This window comes from Paroedura picta, chromosome 3, assembly GCF_049243985.1.
Source record: "Paroedura picta isolate Pp20150507F chromosome 3, Ppicta_v3.0, whole genome shotgun sequence".
Classification (NCBI taxonomy): domain Eukaryota; kingdom Metazoa; phylum Chordata; class Lepidosauria; order Squamata; family Gekkonidae; genus Paroedura; species Paroedura picta.
In genome coordinates, this window is record NC_135371.1 from 157,725,940 (window position 1) to 157,753,937 (window position 27,998).

General features: G+C 44.9%; 1 protein-coding gene across 5 annotated transcripts in view; it reads left to right on the plus strand.

Moving 5' to 3' along the window:
• Window positions 1-27,998, plus strand: part of GALNT6 (polypeptide N-acetylgalactosaminyltransferase 6) — an 82,367-nt gene that overhangs the window by 35,798 nt on the left and 18,571 nt on the right. For all 5 annotated transcript variants that reach the window (XM_077328910.1, XM_077328909.1, XM_077328908.1 and 2 more), the window contains 4 exons: window positions 3,837-4,417; window positions 12,941-13,113; window positions 23,079-23,228; window positions 24,553-24,787. In XM_077328910.1, coding sequence (XP_077185025.1) covers window positions 3,930-4,417; window positions 12,941-13,113; window positions 23,079-23,228; window positions 24,553-24,787 — 1,046 coding nt within the window. In that variant the 5' untranslated portion in view covers window positions 3,837-3,929. The remainder of the gene's footprint in view (window positions 1-3,836; window positions 4,418-12,940; window positions 13,114-23,078; window positions 23,229-24,552; window positions 24,788-27,998) is intronic.

The following is a 27,998-nucleotide window of genomic DNA, read 5'->3' on the forward strand; positions in this document are numbered from 1 at the left end:
TTTGATGGCTTCCTTCCAGTGCGTGTATGTGTGTGTGTGTGTGTGTGTATATATATATATACTTTTTTTGTGTTTGAGTTCGTGGGGGGGGAGTGTATTACAAGCTAAGTTTATGGAACTCAGTCTAAGCTGAGTAATGAAACAGTTCTTCTGAGCATGCAAAGTGGGCACTTCCCTCAATCCTTAGATAGCCACTCAGGCTTGAGTCTTAACACCTCTTCCAAATCTGGGCAGCTGGCTGACCTTGAGCCAGCCACAGTTCTCTTAGAGCTCTCAGCTCCACCTACCTTACAGGGAGTCTGTTGTGGGGACAGAAAGGGTAGGCAATTGTAAGCAACTTTGAGACCAAAAAAAACAGCCCATCTTCAAATGAATGGGCCATGCTAGAGCACTCTTCTCCTCTCCCCAAGAAAAGAGATGATTTGGGGGAGCTGCATGTACGCAACAGGTATATCAAGAGTCTACAAACACCCAATGTTTTTGAAGCTTTCTAGGTGGGAGTCTACAGTATAATAACTAAAAGTCTCAACAGAACTTTGAGAATCCTTGCTATGTAGCTCACTGCGTGACTTTGGACTTAATTCACACATCCTAGCACACCTCACTGGGTACTAAGGGTATAAAATGTATACTACCTTACACTCCTTGAAGGAGGATGGGATAAAAAATATTTATTATCCTGCCCTTCCTTCAGAGCTCGCAGTCTCCCTTCCCCCATGTTACCCTCACAGCAGCCCTGCAAGGTAGATCCGGTGGAAAGAATGAGTGGCCCAAGGTCTCTCAATGAGCTTTGTGGCAGAGTGAAGATTTAAACCTGGCTCTCTCAGAACCCAGTTCAGTATTTTATGACATATATTTAATATTGGTAGAAAAAAAAAGGGAGGAAAGTTAAAACAATGTTATAAAAGGGCCTTTTCAGCCCTGGCCCCCACCTGGTGGAATGAGCTCCCCAAAGAGATCAGGGCCCTGCCGGAACTTCCACAATTCCGCAGGGCCTGCAAAAAGGAGCCCTTCCACCAGACATTTTGTGGGGCCGGCTGACCCATAAAATCTACAGGTCCCTCCCCCCCCCCGAGACTGAGAGATCGAACCTGCTGAGGGAGTGTCAAAGTTATTGTTGAAGTGCTGTTATAGTTGGTGTGTTATTGTTATGCTGTTGTATTGATTTTGATAGTGTTCTATGTAAATGTTCCAAGATGTTTTATGTAAACCGGCCAGAGCCGTAGGGAAGGGCGGTATAAAAATCTAAATAAAATGAATGAATGAATAAATCTACTACACCAGTGGTCCCCAACCCCTGGGCCGCGGGCCGCGAAGGCCTCAGCGCCGGGCTGCGACTCCCTCTCCCCACCCACCCCCACCCCCGCAGCGAGAAGCTCGCCAGGCCACTGTGGCGGCCAATTTGCATGCGGCCTGTTGGTGGGGGGCGGGGAGAGAGAGCCACGGCCGCCGGCATGCTGGCAGCACAAACGTACATGCGCAGACTTGCCGCGTATGCGCGTTTGCATCCAGTATGGGCAAGCGCACACGCGTGGCAGTTCTGCGCATGTGTGCATGTGCATTTGCGCTGTGGCTGCTGCGCGTGTGCGGGGCCCTGGGTCACCCACTCCCCTCCACCCAACGGAAAGGTTGCGGACCGCTGTACTACACTATAAATCGACAAAACGTAGGAATTCCCAGCGTTCATGAAATTCTTCAGGTGGTCTTTTGTTCATCAAATTGGTGAGCTGTGCCATAGCAGTGTATCGTCTTATCTTCTCTAAACATAAGTCCGAATCACGTAGTTCTTGCTGCTTCCATCTCAAGGCGATTTAGAAGTCTAGCTACAGTCCGAGTTCCGTATTTTAACCAACGCAAAGCTGGCTGTGGTGAATATATGGATTAATCTGTGCTGGGGTACTACCATGTGTAAATATTTCTAGAGGAAGCAGAGTGAATGTGTCTCCTCCCCCCCCCCCCTTCTCTGTGGCTTAGAAAATCTGTCAGCACTCCCTGTCCCTGTACTTGTGCTAAAGCCGTGCCTGTATAAAAGCAGATGAATTGTTTTCTCAGTAAGCTTTCGGTGACTGACGTGGTGACATCAGGCTTCCCAAGGTAATTCTCATCTTCCAGAAGGGGCCTTTGAAAGCAGAATTGGAAATGTTGCTCTTCTGCCAGCTTGGAAGAACATCTATCCTTTGTTGTAGTGAGACTGCACAGTTTCGCTGGGCTGGCAGGTGTAGTGCTGGTTTGCACACAGGCATTGCATTTTCCTGCATAAAGACATCATCTAGTTTGGTGGTTTCTTCTTTCCTGTGTAGAAACAAAATTTATCCTCAACATCACAGCTCTTCTGTGACCCATCAGGCTTAATTTCTCCCTTATGTGAGCATATTTGTTTGTTTAATGCATTTTTATATCGCCCTTCCTCGCAGCTCAGGGCAGCTTAAAGCATAGATCCATTATAATGTAAAGTACAGTACCTGGAAGTTAAATAATTGAAATCGGTAACTTACATCCACATTATGAACAATCAAACTATGAACTATATAACCAAACCATAATGTAACTATTGCAAGGACTGGGGATGCCTTATGATGTTTCTAGTGGCTCATCTGAAGGGGAGGGCTCTAGGGGGCCCAATCGGTGTTATCAGTTCATCGGCCCTGACTGGAGGCTTGGCGGAAGAGCTCAGGCCCAGTGGAACTGTGGTAGGTCCAGCAGCTTTGTACTGAACCAGGTTCTCGGATGATGTCATGGCTGTGGAGCCCTCTGCTATTTCTTCAGGCACCACCTGAGAGGGCGGGGCCATTATAACGCAGGGCGTATGATTGGCTGCCCTCATTTATGTTTATTTTATTGAGATACTTATATCCCACCTTTCCTCTTAGCTCAAGATAACCAACCAGCCTCAAAATTCAAAACATTTGGTCCGTCTCTTCCGCCATTTCAGTGGGCATTTGAGTTGCCAGGCTCCACACTAGAAGAAGGAGTTGGGTTTTGTAACCCGCTTTCCACTACCTGAAGGAGTCTTGAAGCGGTTTCCCACTCTTGTGGAAAGCATCTACAGCAGGCTTTCTCAACCAGGGTTTTGTGATGATCCTGGAAGGGTTGGAAGTTAATGAATTTTTTTATTATTTTAAAAATGTGTTAAATGTTCATTGGGTGATATGACCATATATGGTCATGTTGACCTCCCCCCCCCTCCCCAAATAGCTAATGATGAACCTGGATGGGTATGTAGCCAGCTAGGCTCCTCAACCATATTCTGCACTAGAGTTGGGTGCTTTGGGCGCGAACGGCCGGTTCGGACACCGAAGCACCCAACCGTATTCGCACCATCGCTCTACTCCTGGAGTTTTTTGAACCCTGAATAATGTTTCAGAGGTTCCTTAATGATAAAAGGGTTCAGAGAGGCTGGTCTACAGACGCTTCTTGTTGCTTAGTGTTACCTGAGAGCAGGGGATTTTTGTTTTTAAAAAGTCCACCATCCCAAATGGCGTGATACCACTGCTGGGGGAAACCAGGAAATCCTGTCATGTCTCTCTAAGATTCATCAGGAACTCTATAGTAAAACCATAGAATTTCCAGAATTTCCTAAGGTTATGTGTTGTCACTTCCAGGTGGCATCAGGGAGCACCCCATGCTGGCAGGTCCTTCATGTCCCTGGTCCCCCAAGCTCCTGCCAGCTGTCAGGCCTGACTGACAACCCTTGTGGAAATAACAACAACAATGACTTTATTTTTATAGCTCAGGGCGGGTGACAACAAAACGTATGTAATTAATGTTTAATAGGGCTGGTGAAGAAGCACATATTAATCTCTTGAGACTTATCAGTTCTTTTGTGTGTCCCTCAGGTCTGAAAGAAGATGGTGAGATCCCACAGATCAACGGGAGCCTTGAATAGCGTGCATCTTTGATACAGAAACAGTTGCCAAATATCCCTCGCCATGAGGTTAATCCGAAGACACTACGGCCCACTGAAGCTGGCTTTGTTGGGCGTTGTCTTTGTGATCTTCCTCTTCATCATGCAAAGGGACGTGGGCAGTGGGGAGCACAGTGAAGAGCCCTGGCTTAAAAACATTGTGGACAGAAAAGACCAGATGATTGACATAATGATGGGTGCGGTCAACAACATCCGTGACTCTATGCCAAAGCTGCAGATTCGGGCTCCCGTTCAGCAAGAGGCGCCTGTACAAATCAGCAAGTCTTGCCCACCAGGCTATTACACACCAGCAGAACTGAAGCCCCTTATGGAGCGGCCCCCTCAGGACCCCAACAGCCCAGGTGCTGATGGTAAACCTTTCAAAAAGGACCAGTGGAGACCGGAAGAAACCAAGGAGAAAGAGCGTGGCTATGAGAAGCATTGCTTCAATGCGTATGCCAGTGACCGTATCTCTCTCCAGAGGGCCCTGGGACCGGACATCAGGCCTCCAGAGTAAGATTTTCCTCCTTTCCAACCTCTTTAGAGAATACTGTGACAAATAAGTGGCCGTTTGGCCCCTCACTAGAGTGGTCATGAACAGATCGGAAGCTGATCATCAGTAGCTACATGGTGTAAGAGAACCTCACCACTTTCCTGCTTGCTTGCATTTCTTGATGCACATTGGTGCTCATGCAACCAACTGGGTGACCTTGGACTTGCCACAGCACTGATAAAGCTGAGCAGTAATATCAGGGCTCCCTCAGCCTTACCTCTCTCACAGGGTGTCTGTTGTGGGGAGAGGAAAGGGAAGGCAGTAATCTCAGGGCTCTCTCAGCCTCACCTCCCTCACAGGGTGTCTGTTGTGGGGAGAGGAAAGGGAAGGCGAATGTAAGCTGCTTTGAGACTCCTTTGGGTAGTGAAAAGTGGAGTACAAAAACCAACTCTTCTTCAATATTATGTATTGCCATAACTAGAAATACTGAAATATTTTATTTCAGTATTCGGTATTCATTCTCTAGTGTTATTAGCATATAACACAACTGTAAATGGGGTGGGTTTTCGGGGGGGGGGTCTTTAAAGAAAGCTTTTTCATGAATTTGTCGCTCAAGAAGCATCTGTAAATGTGTGAACTCTCCATGTATTTCAGAAGGTGCAAACTTGGCTTACACATGGTTTGTCAAAGCATTGTCAAGGTCTCACCATAGCTCACTGTGAACTCTCAGTGTGCAGTTGAAGACATTTGCGTTCCCCTGCTGTGGTATGTTTCAGAGGAATCCATTTTTAACAAGCATTAAATTAGCAGCATGACACTTTAAACATTGTAGTTACTGAAAAATTAAAACCAGCACTACCTTGATAAAACACAGCGTGACCTAAAGAACAAAAAAGCAGTACAAATTTAAGCTTAAAGGAGCCTAATAAAGCACCCCTCCCCTGTTAACTTTTCTTTGGAGAATGTCCACTGTGCTCTCCTAAAAACTATATGAAAAGGTTAATGCTTTTTATTATTGTACACATAGTACCATTAGTATTTCACAGTTGAGCACTTATATTTGAAGCTTGTCAAAATCTCAGCAATTGGCAGCAGGTCTAAAAACTTTGAAGTTGTGAGGTAAAATTTTTAAGTGTTTGTTTGAATTTTGGGTTTAAATCTTCAAAATGTGAATGGCAAATTTGGGGCTGATTGGGGATCAGAATCTTGAAGGGTTGTATTTTTTATACTGTTGCTGGCCTGATTAGGCAAATATTCATTTAAGCTGCAATTCCTGATGCTGATAACAAAACTAGTGACTAAGTACCAGTGCTGGCTGAACTGTACACATTTTAAAACTCCATAGCTTGTTGATGTGGTTTGAAGACCTGCCAAAAAGCTCACGTGAACTGCCCACACGGATCTGGTGAAACATTCGGCTCCAGTTTAACAATCTCAAGAACACGTCCTGCTGAAGATAAAAACATTCTGGGTCCATTATATCTAGTATAAATTTCCCCCTTTTAATTATTTAGTGCTCCTCCCCCCATTTTCTTCTGCCCTCCATTTTCCCAATAAAGATCTGATTTGCAGGGGGGCCTCCCTTTCCTTTTAATAAAGGCTGCCCAAGTTCAAAACCTTCCTGATCCTCCCGCCCGTGGTTTTGCTCCATTTCCTTTGGCTTCCAAGAGCTCCATTGCCCCCTTAATTTTTCACTTTGCTCACCAAGTGGAACAGACACTTCTTACAGTACAGGAGGGGGGCAAGGAAGGACTCAAACGTGACCGTTGTCTTTTCCCTCCCTTCCCTGTGATCTCTCAAAGCTAGGGCTTGCTTTTCATAGGGGAAGATAAGTCAGTCAAGGCCTTGCGGTGGGTGGGTGGGGAGGAAGAGGGGGAACCAACAAAGGCAACTTGAATAGTGGCTCAAAACCAGGCCGGCTTTGCCGACAGTCCTCCTCTTCTGCCTCCCCCCACACGCACCCCACTCGACCACGGCTGATTATTTCTGCCTAGCAGGTGTAGATGTCACAATGGAAGAATGCTGTGTTCTAGGCAGGGAGCGCAAGAATGCTATTCAGTCAACCAAAGAGGCATAAACCAATTTAAATTAAAACGTAAGGCCTTCCCAAAACTGAAACCATAAATCGGGAGAGCTGGGGAAATTGGCTCAGATGGAGGGAGCCTGTGAATGAAACTTGTATTGTTGGGTACTTTCTTAGTAGGGGAGGCCGAAGAAAAACCTGATCTTCCATGTGGAACGTTCTCCCCTTTTGATGTGTGCCAGAGGTATGCGGCATGTAAGGGACCCGCTTGCCTTCCTGCTGACAAGTTCAGAGCAGGGTATGGACAGTGAAATCAAAAGAGGTCGGTGGAGGCAGCTACCCTCTCCCGAAATTATTTAAATCCTCTTGACTCCGTTATGCCTCCCCCAGGAGATGTGCCGTAAAATCATTGGTTTAAATGTGGGAAATGAATGTTATCCGCCTATTCTCATGCCTACCAAATCTCCATACAAGGAAAAGTGTCATTCTTGTTCAAGGTACAGATGTCTATTGGTTTGTGAATTGTTATGGTTTTCTCTAAGGGCGTTGTTCCCCGAGCAGATTGGAATTCAAGTTTAGAGGAATGAGGCCAAACTGTTTTGGGAGGACTAACAAAAATTCTTTTCAGCCCTCCCCACCAGCCTATATTTCAAACAACATAGTTCTACATTTCATATGCTTATTGTTACAAATAAATTTAGACTCTGTACAAGGTGTGCATGCCATAGGTATGAATTTCATCATTTTAAAAATGTTAATTTTTAGTCCGGACACATAAAAATCAGCCACTGTTTTATTTTAAGATATATTGCAAACAATCTAGTGTATTATTTGTTTACATAGCACCATCACCTTGCATAATAGTTTCACAAAGTAATGGCACAGTCTCAGCCCCCAACAATTTACTCAAGATTAGGCTTTGAGACATCTTGTCTCTGCTAGAATCTTTCTGTGACTTCTTGAAATGGCTCCTTTTATTCAACCCTCTTCTAAAGGGTGGATAAGCTAATGTTGCTGCATGGCTGATTTACTATATAAGGTTTTTTTCAAAACTATTGATTATTTTTAAGCAATTGATTTTGACAAATGGGTGTTCTTCAAACTTAAATCTTTGTTCTCCCTCAGCAATATCTGCACCTTGCACATTCTCTTAAATGTATACTCAGAAAGTGTTTTAGTAGTCTTCTAAGAGGACAGTAGTGTAGAACTAAGTAGGAAATATAAAGCCATTCTCCATTTCCCCCCTGTTGATACTAAAAATTGTGCATTCAGTTACCTTATGAGCCACTTATAAGCCACTTACTTTATGAGGTAATCTTAAAGAATTTATTACTGGGGATTATCACCAAGGATGGCAAAGCCTAGCAGCCCCCTTACTCCTATATATCTAACGACGATGTCCGATTCGTTCCTCTGAGATACGGTATGGATTCAAATGGTATTTGCCTACATATTTAAAGTAGGTATTTCATGAGAGTAGTAAATTCTTTACTGCTTTACTAGTCTTTTCTGTTCCTCTAGTGGCCTGTTTCTTTGCTGTGGGATACTCTGGCCCATTCCGCACAGGGATCAATTTGGCAAATTGCTTACAGAAAGAAATAACGGAATTTAAAATAGTGGAATTCGGCGTAATGCATACCTGCCTTTTTAGTGGAATCCAGTAGCGTTTCAATCGTTTCCCACAGGTTTCCGGTCTCGCCAAAAATCACTAGAAAGGAAGCGATTTTCCCCGTGCTTTGTCCCCTTTCCCTTTAAGAACAGTTTTTTTTAAAAAAAAGAAAAACATGTTGCAACAAATATGCCTTGATTCCTTGATTCCTTGCTTCCTCCTAACGTTGAGACCCATCTAGCTTGTAGCTGGCGTGTGAGCTGCCGATTCATCATTGCCACGCTCCCCTGAGTGGAAACCCCCCCCCCCATGCACAGGCGCGATTTTCGGCCAAAAATAAAGGGAACTTGCAAATGGGGCTGTGTTGTGCTTGGTGACTTGAGGAGAGCTTTAAAGCAGCTCTGTGGAGGGACTGCAGCCGGAGAAGCCTTGCTGGGTGAATGAATGTTCGTTGGCTCGTTGCTCTCCGCTCGCTCCGAGAAAAAAAAATGGCGATCGCTTTGCCGGAAGTTCAGAGGAGAGAGCCAGGGGGAGGGACTTTGCTGAAACCGCAACAATGGGAACGCACAGAACTTTTTTGAAACTGTTGCAGATTGTTTGCAAGAGTGTAGTGCTTTCCAGAGGGTGAATTCGCTTTTGGGGATTTCCCTGGAAGCACTACAATGAAGCGCTTTTCGCAGATCAGTTTCAGGAGTGTGGCAGATTGTGTGCAACGTTGTGCATAACTGCAAATTAGTAGCGTTTACAATTTTCCACACTCCTGCTACATTTAACTTGTGCGGAATGGGCCACAGATTCAATCATTCTGTGCTTGCATGAGCAAATGTAGTATAATGTTAAACAACCTGAAAATGTCAGCTTTCATTTCGAATGCCCCTTCCGTCCCTTAAGGTTGTAAAGATCAGCTCCATAATTTGAGTAATGCTAGTGATATTTCAGAGGGAGCAAAGTTCAGTGGGCGGAATGAGTCTACAGCAAAAAGAAACTCAGGGCACAGACTGTGGCCCTATTGAATGTAGTAATCTTTGTCTCCAAATGGTGATTTGAATCCTTTTTTCCCCGTTCCGAAGTTTGAGACTTTTGACTGCTATCTCACATCGATACTCCAATGAGTATTTGGCTCCCTGTGTAGCTCTGCCTTTCTTACCACATCCAGCAGAATAAAAGTGGTGCAAACTAAGCAAGTCTATGTCGTACTTGCATCTTCATCAAAAAAATGCCCATATCTAGGCCTCGCGAATATTTTAAAATTATTTTTAATACCATGCCTTTCTCCCAACTGGGCCCAAGGCAGCTTGCATCATTCTTCTCACCTGCATTTTTCCTCTCAAAAACCTGTGAGGTAGGTTAGGCTGGGGCTGTGTGACCGAACCTGTGAGCTTCCACGGCATGTGAGGATTTGAACCTGGGTCTCCTGGAAGCTAGTCCAACACTCTTAACCACTACGCATAAGAGTTGGGTGGGAAGAGTGATCTGCCCAGGTCCTGAGCCATCCTGCAGGAATGCGCGTACGCTTGGAACAAAACGTCTTCATTTTGTAGTTCTGTCTCCCCGTTGAACTCACTCACAAAGCAGAAGGCAATACTGTTTGGTCCCGGAAGCCTCAGGAGAATACATTATCTTTCCTCCTTTTTTCTTAGTGAAACTCTACTCCGGTGTATATGACATTGCTATTAGCCTGTACTAGGGAACCAATTGAAAATACTATTGTTGTTGCCTGTCCTGTTCCCTCAGTCTGTGAGATACAGGCTCTTGAATGAAGGCAAGGTTAAGTACCAGAAGGGGGGAAGGGGAGCTGTGTTTGGGCAGCTGGGTAGCTTTTGTGTCTTTCATAGTTGAGGAAGAGAGAATTTCAGCAGGTCAAGTTGTGTTTGTTTTGTACTTGTGCAACACTATGCTCTAGTCAAGTGCCAAAGTGAGATTGCAGCTGAACACCAAGAAGGCTTAAGTAATGACTGCTAAAGAAGTACACAGTTTTAAGGTTGACGGTGAAGAAAAAGATTGTTTTCTATTCCTTGTCTGAATCATGAACCAAAAGGAAGACTGAAACCAAGAAAACACAAGGTGATTGAGACTAGGAAGGACAGCTATTAAATATGTGGGTTCAGTAAAGACACGGAGACATCAGCTCCGAACAGCCATTGAATCATAGAATAATAGAGTTGGAACGGACCTCATGGGTCATCTAGTCCAACCCCCTGCACTATGCAGGACACTCACAACCCTATCCAATTGCTCATCCACTGCAACCTGCCACCCCCTTGAGCCTTCACAGAATCAACCTCTCTGTCAGATGGCTATCCAGCCTCTGTTTAAAAATTTCCAAAGATGGAGAACCCACCACCTCCCGAGAAAGCCTGTTCCACTGAGAAACTGCTCTGTCAGGAACTTCTTCCTCATGTTTAGATGGAATTTCTTTTGAATTAATTTCATCCGATTGATTCTGGTCTGTCCCTCCAGGGCATGAGAACAACTCTGCTCCATCCTCTATATGGCAGCCTTTTAAATACTTGAAGATGGTTATCAAATCCCCTCTCAGTCGTCTCCTCTCCAGGCTAAACAGACCAAGCCCCCCAACCTTTCTTCATACATCTTCGTCTCCAAACCCCTCACCATCTTTTTACTAAGCACAAGAACACTGAACAACAAGCAAAACTGTTGAAGTTATATACACGTTTGGGGCTCATGCCAAGACACACAATTGGTCCTTAGTGAAGGCCCCTGATAGGTTCATTACAAGGTCCAGTGAGCGACTAGGGATAGAGCCTCAACCAATCCTGTTCAAGAGGATCCCTGTCTCTTGTTCTAAGCACCCTGCTTCAGATTGTCCAGATACGCGGCCGTGAAGGAACTGGGAAAGAACCTTAGGTATAAGGAAGTGTCACTGGCGACAAAGATAATTCATACTGTGGTATTCTACATAGCTGTGTATGGATTAGAAGTCAGACAATGCATCAAAGCAGACAGGAAGAAAATTGAAGAAAATTGATTCATTCAATATGTGGCATGGGAGGAAAGTTTTACGAATACAGCCCGAAAGAAGACCATATGTGGGTTCTAGGTCAAATCAAGCCTGAATTCTCCCTAGAAGCTAAAATAACTAAACTGAGATCATCATATGTTGGTCACATCATGAGAAGACTCACTGGAATAGACCATCATGCTAGGGAAAGTGGAAGGCAGTAAGAAACTGGGAAGACCCAATAATAGGTGGATTGACTCAATAAAGGAGGACACGGCCTTCAGTTTGTAAGGCCTGAGCAAAGCTGCTAATGATAAGATGTTTTGCAGGTCATTCATTCACACTATCTGAAACACTTATGCCCTTCAGGGGTAGTCAAACTGCGGCCCTCCAGATGTCCATGGACTACGATTCCCAGGAGCCCCCTGCCAGCGAATGCTGGCAGGAGGCTCCTGGGAATTGTAGTCCATGGACATCTGGAGGGCCGCAGTTTGACTACCCCTTGAAGCTTGCTCTTTTACAAGGATGGCCAAGACAGAGTTCACTGTGGGAGGGATGCACCATTTCATACTTAGACATGACTTGTGCATTCTCCTCTGTTCTTCTGGCATGCCGGGTTCGATTCTGCGTTCCCCCACATGCAACCAGCTGGGTGACCTTGGGCTCGCTACGGCACTGATAAAGCTGTTCTGACTGAGCAGTGATATCAGGGCTCTCTCAGCCTCACCCACCTCACAGGGTGTCTGTTGTGGGGAGAGGAAAGGGAAAGGTGACTGTAAGCCGCTTTGAGCCGCCTTCGGGTAGAGAAAAGCGGCATATAAGAACCAACTCTTCTTCTTCTTCTGTTCTCACTCTGGAGGCACACAAACTGTGGCACACATACAAAAGGAAATTCAGCCCCTCCTTCTCCCAATTTTGTCAGCTTTAGTGAAAAGCAGTAAAGATTCCATAGGATTGTATTCCTGTGGCACCTTGTAGTGTTCTGCTATGAACTGAATAGCCCTTTCAGTTCATGGTAACAGTGCAGGAAGGAAAGTTGAAGTTCCTTATGCACACTTACACCAATGAACTTGGCCTCCCTATGTATTTATGTGCACTACGAATGCACATAAGCATAGACATCATGCGGCACCAGAAATATTATTGAAAGATCGCAGCCTAGCACTTAATGCTCTACCCTTCAGCAATTGGAAAAGCTTTGCTCTTCCTAGGCCTAAGGGGGATAGAATTGGGGGAACAATTTTAATTCATTTAAAATAATTTTTAATGACTTAATTTTAGACTTACCTTATATTTTTAACTATTTTATTAATTATATATTAATACTGTTGCTACTGTGTTGTGACATAAACCAACTGAGCCTTTCAGAAGGGCGGTATAAAAATGGAATAATTATTTTAAAAACGGCACACTTGAGACTCGATTCAGCTCTTCCGCATCTAGAATAGGTTTATTTAGGGATAGATGTGCCACCACTTGCTTCAAGGCTAGGGCAACTACCTGCTCTTTCAGAGAGGCTTCCACCATCTCCCAGTTCCAGTCCACCTCCCCCCCCCTCTTCCCCGCAGGTTTAAGCAGCCAGGATAGGCGGGGGTTGTACCAGCAGACCATAGATCTCAGGCTTCCAGGGCCCCTGACCCCATCCTCAGAATGAACAAGCTCGAAAGGTATTCCCCTTCCAGGGCAGGGATGTCTTCTGCTGTGGGCCATCAGGCAGTGCCTGGTGAGCCATCTCTGGGGATGCCCTCAGTTTAGATTTTCAGCATTGAGGAGAGTGTTGGACCAAGCAGCCTGTATTTTCATGTATTTAAAGGGACTTCTTGAATCAGTTCTGTATGGTTCAAAGCAGCTCCCAGGATGGGAATCACCTAGAAACGTTTTTTTTCCACGGTGGTTGCTGAAGGGCAGGGAACAAAGCACATACCTGACCCTCTGGATCCCCTTTGCAGGTGCATCGATCAAAAGTTCAAGCGCTGTCCACCCCTCCCTACCACCAGCGTTATCATCGTCTTCCATAACGAGGCCTGGTCAACTTTGCTCCGCACGGTGTACAGTGTTCTCTACTCCTCCCCTGCCATCTTGCTAAAGGAAATCATTCTTGTGGACGATGCCAGTACAGATGGTAAGTGTGCCCGGGAGGGCTGGGTGCGGAGCACATGGCTGGTTTGGGCAGAACAGCCTTCTGTCTTTACCCTCAAACATAGGTGAAGATTTTTTTTTAAATCATGCTAATATTTACCTAGGAAGGCCTGTACTACAAGTTGTATATATATGTGTGTGTGGGGGGAGGGGTAATTCTAAAACTTACTCCCTCGTGAGATAGGATGGTACATTGTACCTACATTCAGTTTTGGGCTGTTCTGTGTTGTTGTTGTTAGTTGCAAAGTCGTGTCCAACCCATCACGACCCCATGGAGAATGATCCTCCAGGCCTTCCTGTTCTCTACCATTAAGTTTGCACTGACTGCTTCAGTGACTCCATCCAGCCACCTAATTCTCTGTCATCCCCTTCATCTTTTGCCCTCAATTGCTCCCAGCATTAGGCTCTTCTCCAGGGAGTCTCCAGGGCTCTTCTGTAGTCCTTGTTGTTTGTTACTGTTGCTAGAGAACTGTTCCAGAAGGACACCATGTAGAAGATGTTACTGTACAAGCAAGAACTAGTTCCTGGTATATAGTGCCAACTTGGTGTAGTGGTTAATCTGGAGTTTGATTTCCCTACTGCTCCTCCACAGGCAGGCAGCTGGGTCACACTGGCTTGTCAAAGTTCTCAGAGCTCTCTCAGCCCCACCTCCCTCACAGGGTGTTTGTTGTGGGGAGAAGAAAGGGAAGGCAGGAATATCAGGGCCCTCTAAGCCTCACCTCCCTCACAGGGTGTCTGTTGTGGGGAGAGGAAAGGGAAGGCAGGAATATCAGGGCTCTCTCAGCCTCAGCTCCCTCACAGGGTGTCTGTTGTGGGGAGAGGAATGGGAAGGCGACTGTAAGCCGCTTTGAGCCGCCTTCGGGTAGAGAAAAGCAGCATATAAGAACCAACTCTTCTTCTTCTTCTGTTCTCACTCTGGAGGCACACAAACTGTGGCACACATACAAAAGGAAATTCAGCCCCTCCTTCTCCCAATTTTGTCAGTTTTAGTGAAAAGCAGTAAAGATTCCATAGGATTGTATTCCTGTGGCACCTTGTAGTGTTCTGCTATGAACTGAATAGCCCTTTCAGTTCACGGTAACAGTGCAGGAAGGAAAGTTGAAGTTCCTTCTGCACACTTACACCAATGAACTTGGCTTCCCTATGTATTCATGTGCACTACGAATGCACATAAGCATAGGCATCATGCGGCACCAGAAATATTATTGAAAGATCGCAGCCTAGCACTTAATGCTCTACCCTTCAGCAATTGGAAAAGCGTTGCTCTTCCTAGGCCTAAGGGGGATAGAATTGGGGGAACAATTTTAATTCATTTAAAATAATTTTAATGACTTAATTTTAGACTTACCTTATATTTTTAACTATTTTATTAATCATATATTAATACTGTTGCTACTGTGTTGTGACATAAACCAACTGAGCCTTTCAGAAGGGCGGTATAAAAATGGAATAATTATTATAAAAATGGCACACTTGAGACTCTGTTTAGCTCTTCCGCATCTAGAATAGGTTTATTTAGGGATAGATGTGCCACCACTTGCTTCAAGGCTAGGGCAACTACCTGCTCTTTCAGAGAGGCTTCCACCATCTCCCAGTTCCAGGAGAGGAAAGGGAAGGCAGGAATATCAGGGCTCTCTCAGCCTCACCCACCTCACAGGGTGTCTGTTGTGGGGAGAGGAAAGGGAAGACAGGAATATCAGGGCTCTCTCAGCCTCCCCTCCCTCACAGGGTGTCTGTTGTGGGGAGAGGAAAGGGAAGGCAGGAATATCAGGGCTCTCTCAGCCTCCCCTCCCTCACAGGGTGTCTGTTGTAGGGAGAGAAAAGGAAGGTGATCGTAAGCTGCTTTGAGACTCCTTCAGGTAGTGAAAAGCGAGGTATAAAAACCAACTCTTCTTCTGTTTGTGCCAGACCCCAGCCACTCAGACACTTGATACTGGCAGCACGTTGTTGGTACCAATTTTTGGAAATAACTTTATCCCTTTCTGTTTGTATTTATTTATACTCCGGAATGGCTTACTACGTCATTCTCCTCCATTTTTCCCTCACACCTACAACCCCATGATGTAAATTATGAGAGAGCAGCTGCTTCAAGGTCAGCCAGTGAGCTTCCATGGCCAAGGGGGAATTTGAAGCTGGCTACCCTGGATCTTGGTCTGAGATGAACACTTTTAACCACTGTACCGCATTGGCAGTCTGTAAGATTGCAAGCTTCTTGGGGCCAGGGGCTTATTGTCTTTGCCAGAATACACAAAGACTCCATCAACATTAAAGGCATTGTGTGAGTAATATGTAATGAGCCTTCATTGAAATATTTATCCCACTGCTGCTAAGCCTTTTGTTTCTGCTCTGTACCCCCCACCTCCATGCTTCTCAGCTGTCAGATATGAGATACTTGTGCATTCAGGCTTTCTTTGCCTCTTAAAACCCGAGCAGACACAATTCTAGGCTAGATACCATTTTAAACCATGTTTCTGGAGCAAGTTGATTGACTGAGTCAGCCAGAAAGCAAGATAACAGTGGATAAGTTTTAAATGTGCTGGACTTGCCCATAAGCACCTTCCTTCCTTCTCCTTCCCTTTTCTTCCTTGGCGAAGCAAAATGAAGGAATCCTGATTAGACATGAAAGACTTTTCCACACCAGGTTTTTGATGCAGCTTGGTTTCTTAACTATAGAGGGGGGTCTGAAAAAATGCAAGGAAAAACTGGGAGAGCGATGGGTGGACATAATGTGTGTAAAGGATGGGGGGAAATGATACAGTTTAAGAAGTAAGCTGTAAAAAATACTGTGGTGCAGAAAAGCCCTAAATCTGACTATCTAGGGTGAAGAAAACAGATGTGTGGGTTAGCCAGAATTAGTTTTTCTATTTGTTAACCCTCATTCTGCACATGTTGGATAATGCACTTTCAATGCACTTTAGAAGTAGGTTTTCTCGTTTTACACAGGAAGCTAGCTACAAAAGCAGAAAGTGCATTATTTGGTGTGTGCAGAGTCCTAAACCTGGATTTAATTCAGGCTAATTGTTTTGGAGAATTTGGGTAGCTGTCCTGTTTGTATATTGCAGGTAGAGTTTGTTTCTAACTGGAATTTATTCATTGTGAAAGAAGGAAAAGTGGACTGTGTCTCATGTGGGCAACAAGTGAACTTGTGCATGTTTTAATTTAACTGCGACTGAATGTGAGGCTCTCTGTGTGTGTGTGTGTAGATAAATCCCCTGTTGGTCCCTATTTCCATTTTGCTAATCCTTACAACCCAATTTAGAATTAGATGCATCTCCAATTTTGTCCAGAGGGTCAAGCTGCAACAAATCATATAAAATAACATATTAACTATTTATTAGCTAGTGTTCACTTATGTAAAATTTTAAAAAATCAGATGTCTGAATATCACTGTACAATTTACAAGTGTTCCTGGAGGATGAATATGTCTTATGAACCACATGAAACCAGACGAGCTTCAGCCTCTTCAGCTTTCCTCAGTGGTCAAAAATCCATTAATACAGAACACACATTCAGAGAGTATTATATATTTTTCACACCCAGGTGTTCTCTCCTATGCTGTGTGGTTAGGTGAAACAGGCTCCAGTTTCCTCCTGGTGATGCCTGTACGCACATAAACATCTTCAACCTGGTATGGAATATACAATAGCTCTGGATGTGTGTGACCTCAACCAGAGCTGAGTAGCACCTCTGTCTCAACCAGTAGATAGGGTTGAGTAGCTCATGCATCTCCAGCTGTAGCTGTAAAGCAGTTGCTCATATTCACCCCTTGTTACCTTTTTGCCCCTTTTCACCATGTTCATGCTTTAGATCGTAAGCTTCCTAGGGCTGGTTGCCCGTGTGTTTTTTGGCAAAACACCATGCATGTTGATGGTGCCATGCTAAGAATATGTAGTCAAGTCTTTACGGAAATACTTACCCAACTATTATTAGTCCTTTTGTTCCTGGTTGAGGGGCCTTCCCAAGAAGCTAGTAACTTTTGAAGGAGTTGCTTTTAGAGTTTTCCTTATCAGTTACTTTGTTAGGGTTCTCCTTAATGAAGTCATCTCAATTGTTGTTGCCGATTATGGGGAATTTGTTGTGGGGGAACATTCGGATTTATGTTTCCCAAGGGCACAGGTGGTGGAAGATTTCCTGTGGGCCACCGATGCCGTAAGTAGCTTCCATCCGGGAAAACCTGCTCACTTGGGCAAGTTTAGAAACCACCAGCTGTCATTTGAGAGCCTAAATTGGCTATACCCAAGGTGAGGATAATGACACAGTTCGGCCTCAGGCCTTCTTGGGGATGGCGATGTCTGCTCCCCTGACACTCAGCAGCTCAGGCTTTTGGAGTTCTTTCAAACACTCTTTCCTCTGGTTCCCCCTTCCTTCCTATGATATTATTATTACTATTGTTATTAATTTGTACGACCGCCGCTCATCTCAATACGTACTTCATGTTCCCAGCTTCCCCATGTGTTGAGAGGTCCCAGCTACAGTGCTACTGGGCTGGTTTCATTTGGATGACAAGAGTACTTAAAAATTTAAGACCTTTTGGGAATGTTTGTTTTACAAATGGAGGACAAGAGGCACTCCAGCAAGACAGCATACCTGTCCTGAAGCAGAACCTCAAAGAGAGACACAGCCCTGGGCCTGTGCTCCAAGGTGCTCTCAGCATGCTCTTTCTGCTTCCCTGTCTCTTCCAAACTTCAGGCTGCTGTTTCTTTGTGTGTATGCGTGCGCAAACATACCCAGTCTGTGTTTGTTAGGAATCAACTTCTCCGGGCAATTAACTCCCATTGTGGAAATGCATACAGCTATTAAGGGTCATTAATGTCTTTATTTGGTTCCCACTGCTCCTGCCCATTCATATTATTCAAAGATGGGTGGGGGTAGGAGAGGCATTTCTAAACTTAAATTTTTGGAGTGAGGTCCCTCTCTGAGAGAATTGTCCTGACTTCTGGCTGGATGCTGGAGTCTGAGTTTGATTGTGAAGTGCAGAATGGGGTCCGGAACATGTGCTCCAACTTGGACGGTGATATCCCAGTCTTCAAGGCATATTTATTGCAATACTTTACTTTTAGTCCACCTTTCTCGGTGAGACTCAAATTAGATTCCCAGTATAAGTCAGTGCAATCAATGGGATATCTAACAAGCAATGCAATAGGACTGGGATTACTGTGCTCTGGAACAAACCGTAAGCATGTGATGTGGTAAATAATTAAGAAAATGGTACTGCAGACGTATGTAAACGAAACAGCAAGAGGAGGGCAATACAACAGATGATGCAGTCTATACTGCTGTAGAACACAGTCCCTGTTCCTTTTTAACAGTGGTCCGCAACCTTTTTCAGGCTGCGGACCGGCGGTGGCAGGGAGGGCAATCACCCGGCCGTGCATGCGCGTTTGCGCCATGCACGGCCGCAATGCACTTGCGCAGGAGTGCCGCGCATGCATGTTTGCGACCGCGCATGGCGTAAACGCGCATGCACGGCCCGGCGCAGCCCTGCGGAGGCAGGGAGCCGCGGCCTGGTGCCAGGGCCTTTGCGGCCCGGCACCGGGCCACGGCCTGGTGGTTGGGGACTACCGCTTTATAAAGCACCTACCCGAAGTATTCTGTTACTAGATTCAAAGTCCGTTCATGAGAACAGGCTTCGAAAGCCCCCCCCCCATGTGCTTCTATGCCCAAGGAGAAGGCCTGCTCCCCCACCGACGTCAGCACAGCCTTCCGCTCAGGGCTAGAAGCACACCTGGGGCACTTCTAGGCCCAAGAGAAAGGCTTCCGTCTTTACTCACGGTGTCCTGCCGCTTCCCTGTAGCTTTCTGGCCTGTCCTGGTGAGGGCCTCAAAGGCTTTCTGGCCTATGCTGGTGAGGGCCTAGATTGTGCCCTCACCCAATTGGCTAGAACTGCTGTCTGTCCTGGTGATGTGCCAATCGGAAGGTGCTTCATGCCTTCCGATTGGCCCCTTACCCGGACTGGCCCCACCCACTCTCCGCCTACTCAGTCCTTAGCCAAATATGAATACAACGAAAGCTGCATAAAGATAGTACAGCCTTATTACGTTTACAAAAAATGGACTTCTGAGCAATTGTGCTTTAATTGGTTTGCGGAGTGTCCATAGCTTTTCTGGCCACCTCAGCCAGACTGTTCCACAATGTAAGGGTAAAATGGAAGAGGGGAAGATTTTGTAAGCTGCTTGGGTTTCCCATTGAGGACCAAAGTGGGTTATAAATATCTGATTCAGAAACACGAGGTTTTATGGGAATGGTGGCCCTCAGCTTCTCAATCTGCAGAACCAGATAACAATTCCTATACATGTATAACAGGTGTACATAAGTTTTCCTGTTCTCCCAGCTGGACAGTAGAATACTGATTTTTTTTAAATTCAGAAACTGTCCTGGGACAAGCATGGACTCCCCCACCCCACAAGTAAAACAGGTGTGAGAAATACCAACAACCCGTTTGAGTCATATCCTTACTATCTGTAAAGCATTGTTTGCTTAACTCTTGAGAAATTTGCATTTCTGGCTGAGTTGTTTGCATGTTTCTTTTGCACAAAAAAGGCATAGGGTTGGAACATGAGGCTGTACACTGCCCTTCACTCAATTCTAATCCCACTTTTTCCTCCTTGAAAATTGATGCTAGATCAGTCAAATTCCAGAGGGGTAACAATTTTTGTCTGTTGTGGTGGGAGGGAGGACAAGCAGGAGTCTTGTGGCCTCTTAAACAGGCCTTTTCAAATTTCTTTTGGCTCTGTCCAGTACATCTTGATCACTGTTTTTGGGAGAAGGAAAGACTGGGTCCCACTTCAGGCATTTTAGGGCCCTGTAGATAATTTGCTTAACAAGTTTCTTGCTTGGTCTTATCAAGATTAGCTGATCTCTTCCAGTAATACTAAGCAACTTATTCAGCATAAGCCTATGAATGTGTCTTTTTGCATTTATGTAACTTCCTGGATTGTTTATAGCCATGTGCTGTAAACAATGACAATATAACTCTAATTCCATGAAGGTTCACTTTCATGTGTGCTCTACAGATCCTGTCCTTTGCCTTGTAGGAGTGGGAGACGATTAACTATTAGGTGTATGCCCTGAACTGGATAACCGGGCCTAGTCCGATCCCATCAGAGTTAAGCTAAGCAGGGTCCACCCTCGCTAGTATTTGGGTGGGAGGGTTGCCAGGTGGAGGCGGGAGCTCCCCAACATGCTGACATCACACAGAAATGATGCCAGCACATCGGAGAGGACGCTCTGGCTTTGGGACAAAGGTAAAGTTTTGCCCCCAGATCAGGCACCATACCTTGTGTTCATTCCCCCCCCCCACACACACACACACACACACACAAACCTTGCAGACCTCTCAGTCAGCTCCACAATTTTTTGATGGTGGGGGGAGGGAGCAGGTGTGCATGAAAGCGGCAGGTGGTGTCTGCAAAAGCTCTGCAGGTTTGTTTTCAGTGGTCTCTTCTATGTAGCCGCTTTTCCGGTTTCACACCAAAGCTCAGAATTGCTGTGCAGAAAGTCTGTAATTTCTCACTGCGGTAAGTTGAACCCACTTCCTGTCATGCTTTGCAGCTGGCTGTGAGCTGTGCAGTCACTGACAACACTAAATGAGGACCCCTGTTCAGATGCTGAGAAAATATTGGGGGGGGGATAATATGGTGCAGAGTAGAGCAGGGCTTTTCTCTCTGTCAGGTTTCCTCAATCCTGGGATTTCTCGAGGGCCCTGGAAGGGTTCCCAGATGGGTGGGAATTAATTTTTATACATTAAATTTATTAAGCATTTCTCATGTGATATGACTATATAGAGTCATTAATAAGTCTGGAGTTCGGTAGGCACACACTAGACATTCTTTGAAAACAATAGATCTTCATGCAGACAAAACTCCAAACACTGAACAGGGAAGATATGGACACACACGAACTTATATAGAGTTCAAGCAGCCCAAAGAGGGCTTTGATTGGCCCTTAATGGAGGAGCCTGATTGGCCCATAATGGGGCCTCCAGATTGATCCATAATTAGAGTCTTTAACAGTTAGTGATTGGCTGACCTTTAAACTCTCAATTACATATTGGCAAGTTGCATCAAATGTCCGCATACATTAACAGTCATGGCAACCCATCCCTCCTTCCCGTAATGGCCAATGACAGGCCTGGAGGCGGTGGGGAGAGGAGAAGCCCCAGGTGGGCGTATGCATAGGTATGCTTCCCAACCGTATTCTGCACGATGGTGCCACTCCTGGGGTTTCTCAAAACCTGAAGAATGTTTCAAGGGTGTCTCAATGGTAAAAAGGTTGAGAAAGGCTGTTCTATATGGTGATAGTCTTCTCTGCTGTTCAGGGCAGAGTGGGTCTTCTGTCTATAGTGAAAGCAAGCATGAGGATGTTGAGGGATTGGACGCATCACAGAAAGACCTTTGAAGGTAGATTCAGGTGGCTTGCTGTGTTGGTCTGAAGCAGCAGAACAAAGCTTCTGAAGAAGTGTATTTGCATGCATAAGCTTATACCTTGTATAAAACTTTGCAAGTCTTAAACAGGCTACCGAACTCAAACTTTGCTCAGAAGGACCTTGGTTATTCCGCAAATATTTCTTTGCAGTGGTGGGATGAGTAGGGAGTGGGGTAATCTGTTTCTTGACTCTCTTACATATGTGATGTAAGTCAGCTGTTATATGAAAGTAACAGGAGTTTCCTAAATTTAAGGTCTGGGAGAAGAATAATAAGTAATTTGAATAACCTTCCATAGAACCAGAACCTTTACATCCCTGTCCTCTTCTCTCTCACACACACCCCACCCCTGAATGGATGCACACCTTCCTAGACTGAAGAGTGTTCCTATGGCAAAAATGCATTCACAATCCAGGTTACATCACTGTTGATCATTGCTGCTTCCAGCAATGGCGTTTGATAAAAAGAGTTGAGGTTAGAGGTCGTCCCATTTACAGTAGCTTTATTACTTATACAGCCTTTGGTTCAGGATATTTATTTATTATTTCTTTATTTATTTTTCACATTTATATACCACCCTCCCCGAAGGCTCAGAGAGGTTTACATGGAACTGAAGAAACTATACAGAAAACATTACATATAACTAGTTATAACATTAATATTATTAACTGATAATAACAAGTAACTGTATAACATTTAACAATAATAATACAACAATAATACAACAGGTCCAGGGGTCTTGGTAGATTTCTGGGGGGGGAAGGGGGCAGGGGATGCAATCTATATTGCTCTATGGTTTTTGCTATGTGTATTTGCTATAGGGCTGCTGTCCCCAACCTCCGGGCCAGGGAACGGTACCAGTCCGTGGATCAGTTGATACCGGGCCATGACTCCTCCCCGGCTGCTGCCTCAGGGGCTGCCCTGCCACTCTGCCACCGGCTCCCCTTTGGTGCTCTCCGGCGGCCGCCATGGCTGGGGCTCCCCCTCGGCGTGGCACTGCGCAGCTGCTGCTGGCGGCGGGAAGTCAGATGCGGTGGTGGAAAAGCAAGCAGATCAGGGGGAAAATTCCCCCCGGTCCTCAGTAAAATTGTCAAGCGTTGACCGGTCCCCGGTGATAAAAAGATTGGGGACCACTGCTATAGGGTATTCCTATATGTATTTTAAGTGGAGTGCATATGCTTGTAGGAGGAATTGCATTATGTGGTTACTCCCCCTGGTTCTAGAAGCCCAGGAGATCTGAGGAACAAAGCTTCTGCATTTGAGGGGGGCCTTTAAAATGGCTACCAAAAAGTTCTAAACATGATCCATGATCACAAGCCACCAATGGGTATGAAGCAGAGTCTCAAAAGTCTCCATGTTCCTAATTTAAAGTTGGAAGGTGGAGTTGAAACCTTCAGATCCAACAATCTTGATCTGTTTGACGGCATGACTCTGTGCTTTTCGACAATTTTTCCTGCCATTTGGCAGAGCCTGAAAACGAATGTCGCAGTGCACCTTCTGCAACTTTTGACACATTTCATTCCAGACTACTTGAAAGACCAGTTGGACGAGTACGTCAAGCAGCTGCAGATAGTGAGGGTCGTCCGACAGCGGGAAAGGAAGGGTTTAATCACCGCCCGGTTGCTTGGAGCAAGCGTTGCCACGGGAGATGTGCTCACCTTCCTCGATGCTCACTGTAAGTACACTAATAGCTCGTCACTTTGCCCGGTGGCCTGTTTTCTTATTTTTCAGTGGCAAACTGGCCGGTTTGCGCAAACTACACTTGTCCACTATGCTTGGGTCCGATTGCTACATGCATAATCTCCTCCTCATGACCCCATGTGATGGCTTGCATGTATGAATGGACAGCAGGTGGTTTTAATCTCAGACGCAGTCCTTTTTGAGTAGAATTTTGTTCAAACGTTCACCTGCCTGGGATCAAGTCTTGAGGAATCAAGTGATCTGTGTTTGAACTGTGACCCCTCATGGCTGGTAGGTATTCCCTGCTCCCCATTCCTCCATCTGGCAATCTCTGCTCCACAAGGGTACTTCGTTACCCTTCCCTGTTATTACCCTAGGACTTAAGCAGGCTTTTGAGATTTGTGCAAACAAAAATGCCCAATCCTGAAGCCAAAAAGGGACATCATCTTATGGCTGTTCTTCGATCTGATGAGTTTCCTGATCAAAAATCAGAAGGCTGTGGAAAGAGGCCACTCCAGTGTGGTGAAATTCTTCCAGAGTATAATCTGGCAGAACTGACCACCAGTATGATAGTAGATTGGGCCACTGTATGTTGATCTATATATATATAGTATACATTTTATGTACACACATTTTATGTACATCTATATGGCATTGCTTTAGGATGCTTAGGGCTAATCCTGCGTTGAGCAGGGGGTTGGACTAGATGGTCTGTATGGCCCCTTCCAACTCTATGATTCTATGGTGATAAAGGAAATGATTGCAACCTTTTAATACAGTTTGGCTATGATTCTGTGTACAGGTTTCTAGAAGGCTAGCATAATGGCTGTAGGGTGTTCCCGGGAGGTGGAGGCGGGTAGAAACCCCAGGCTATTGGCCCATCCTGCAAGGGCATCATCGCTCCCAGCCTCCAAGAAAAGGGTATTTAACACTATGTAATTCTATTGTTCTGTGCGCAGATTTGGGAGCTCCTCTGTATCTATTCTTGCTGAAGTAAGAATATTAAAAAGGTTTTCCCATCAATGTGATTATTGGGAGCGTTGCACTGGGCAAAAGACCCCTGATTAGGCCGCAGAGCCATCAAGTGTGCGTTGAATAAAATATAAACAGTGAATATAAATCCACAAAATTGCATTTTATTTACATCTATATCGTAAGGTAATTGCAGATCACCCCTACCAAAAAAAAATCAGCTCTATGTGGCAGCCACTGGTTTGCATGAAATTGCTAATTATTCTGAATCGCAGCATTTTTGGAAATTTTTTAAAACTGTGATTGCAATTTCAAATGTCTTTTTCCCGCCACTTTTTTCCCCCTAGGTGAATGCTTTCATGGCTGGTTAGAGCCTCTCTTATCCCGCATTGCAGAGGAACCCACAGCTGTCGTCAGCCCAGACATTACCACCATTGACCTCAACACCTTTGAGTTTTCCAAGCCAATTCAATACGGGAAGCAGCACAGCCGCGGGAACTTTGACTGGAGTCTGACCTTTGGATGGGAGTCCATCCCTCAGCACGAGAAGCAGAGAAGGAAGGATGAGACTTACCCTATCAAGTAAGTCCATGTTGAAAGTACCTTGAATAATTACCGTTTCTCTTCGCGGGGGCCCTCCTTTACCTGGCCCCCAAATGCCCACCCGGTCTCAGATATTTAAGCCAGATGAATAAGAGCCCCCAAGGCCTCAGAAATGGTGGCTTGTTGGCCAATAGAGGAAAGCCTCAACTACCTCAGAGTAGTTGTACGTGGGCCAGTTGGAGGAAGGGGGAGCTAGATTGTAGTGTGCTGAAATGTTGCTACAGACTCAAATCAGTACTATCTCTTTCTCTCCCTGAAAAATTTTGATCTTCGTTGCTATTATTTATTTTTATTTATTTATTTATTTGGTCTTTATATACCGCCCTCCCCTGAGGCTCAGGGCGGTTTACATAAAATGTAGGAACGGTACATAGAACTTAGCTTTCATAACAACTTTCATACAATAGTAATAATATTAACATTAAACTCTAACACAGGCACAAATTATATCAATGCAAACAGGTCCAGAGCAGAACAGATGAGTGGATTTTTTTAGGAAGGAGGAAACAGGGGCCCTGTAGGTGTTGCTGGTCACTCAGTCCCTGCAAAAGATTTGTCCTAAAAACCTTGAGGAGCTCAATTAAAAAGAAAAGGTAGCCTTATTTTTAATTTTAGACACAGTAAGACTCCAGATCAGGCTTTTCTCAACCAGGGTTTCATGAAACACTGTTTCTTGACAGCCACCTGAAAGGGTGAGAGTTAATGATTTTGTATACATTTTTAATATTTGTTAAGCATTTGCTGGGTGATATGGCCATATAAGAGCCACTTATATGACCTTAAAATCTTTAAGCTAACCAGATGTCGCACCAGGAACTCATCAATGGAATTTCCGACATTTTTTAAAAGAAAAAAATCCTAGTTGTTCAGAGGCCTGATGGGGATTGGAATTGCTATAGGAGCATCAGACTAAGACCAGCACCATAAATTTTCCCATTGAAGCAAATGGTTCTCTGGGGTCATTTTAGATTGGAGAAGACGATATGTGGGAAGGCTTAACACCACCTCCCCCTTGTCCCATTGTTCCTGTTCAAATCCAGGCCCTATGTGCCTCATACAACTGGGAGGTCCATACATGTAACTTCCAGCATATCATCTGATTAGACCTGTGGTAGGCTTTGGGATTTGTGGCTGTTGCTGGTTTTTATTGCTGGTTGGATTTTTAATGTTGCTTTTATTGTTTTAAATGTGTTTTCTGTTTTCAACTTTGTAATGTCAGCTTCCTTGGGTGCTGTTAAGAAGAAAGGCGGGTATAATTTTTCTAAATGAAGGTGATTTAGTGTTTTGGCCAGCATTTTTAGAGGAATAAATAATTGATGTCTGTAAGACATCATTTGTTTAATTATTTTTTTTACTGTGAACTTCCTTGGGTCTTTTTCATATGAAGAAGTCCATGCAGAGGTGTTTTAAAATTAAATATTTATTTGAGATATAAATATCATCCACTCTCAGCCAAATGTCAAAGTACCTTGCATTGAAATCAAACTCGCGGGGGGGGGGGGGACACTAACAATTGAAAACAAGCTAAAGCACCAACAAAGAGTGGAGAAGCTGCAATGTGCAGAATGAGGCTGCTTACTCACTGAAGACCCATGATTTTGCCCATGCACCAGTTCCCATGCTCCTCCCAGGAGCCTGAGGATGGTTGATGTATATGGGGGTTATCCTAGTTTAACTGCATAACACTTCTTTGAGATAGCTTAGGTGGATCCTACCGAACATTTCCATGAATGGAAGGACGGGTGATTTTGCCAATCAAAATTGCACTGCAGACCTGTGATTCATCTCCATGCTGCTGGAGGGGGGGGGATTGGTCCCTTTATTTTATTGGAAACGAAAGTTCTTGAAAGGAAGCCTACTTTTTTATGTATGTTCCCGTGTTAAATTTTCTTACAAGTTATATTAAAAAAAACCAACAACACATCTGTAGATAACCTTTTTCGTGGGTTTTAGATTGGAGATACAGGACGAGGGAAGACTCGATATCTTCCTCTTGCTTTGATGCAAATATTGTATTGACCAGGGACCTCTTGGTGAAATGGGAATTATTATCATCATCATCATCATCATCATCATCATCATCATCATCATTTTATTTATATCCCGCCTACCCTCGGAGGCTCGAGGCGGGTTACATAAAACAATCCCATTAAAACAATATCATAAAAGCATGAACCCACAACTAATCCTTAACAACATAGTTATAGCAGGCCAAGAGTGGCGGCAAGGGTTCAATAACTAACCCGATCTCTACCCCCACTAAAAGGGAAGTGGAGGGGAGCTGCTGATATACGTAACTGCCGCACAAAGTTGCATTTCCTTGTGATAGCACCTAACTTCTGAAGAACATGGGTATTATGTAAAATGGGTAATCACAAGGAAAACAGCAATTTGTATGAAGCAGATAGAGCTGGGAGGGACCTCCAGGGTCATCTAGTCCAATGCTGGAACTCACAACTACCTGCCCACCTACAGTGACCCCAACTTCATACCCAAGCAATCCCCCCAACAAAAATCTCCAGAATCCTGCCTGGCCTGGAGGAAATTCACCTACCATCCCACAGTGGCGATCAGCAATTCCCTGGGTATGCAAGGAAGGGCCACAAGAGACAAGACACTGGCACATCCCTTCCTGCCCACCCAATCTTCCTAAGTTCATTCTCTTTTCACCAATGGATAGGAGGCATCCCCGCAAAATCAGTCTTTAGTTGGGTACATGAAGCCAAAATAGTCCACTGAATCTCTCTTGTTCATTGAGTACATTGCCCAGTGAGATCTGGGATCTTTCCCACAGGAGCGTTTGGAAAAGGAAGCCCTTAAAATAGCTCGATCGTGCCATTTTAGAGCTTAGACGGTCACTGAGAAGTAGGATGGTGAAGGGATGTAACCTCCTTCGGTTTTGACTGAAGGGGGGTCATTATGAATGTCGTGGCTACAAATGAAAGGACCTGTTAATTCGCCTCCGGCTCCAGACGGGTCATGCTGTTTCGTGAAGCTTCTCATTAAGAGATCTATTATTTCCTTTCATCTTCTGCACAGTTATTGCAAATCCAATCTTCTCAATGCATTCAAAATACCTGGTTTGGTTTGGTGCTTTTTTAAAAATCTGGTCATGTTGAGTTTTAAAAACAAAACACTCCAGACCTTTTCCTGTGTCATAACAAAACGCCTGAGGAGGGAGTGAGAGCAA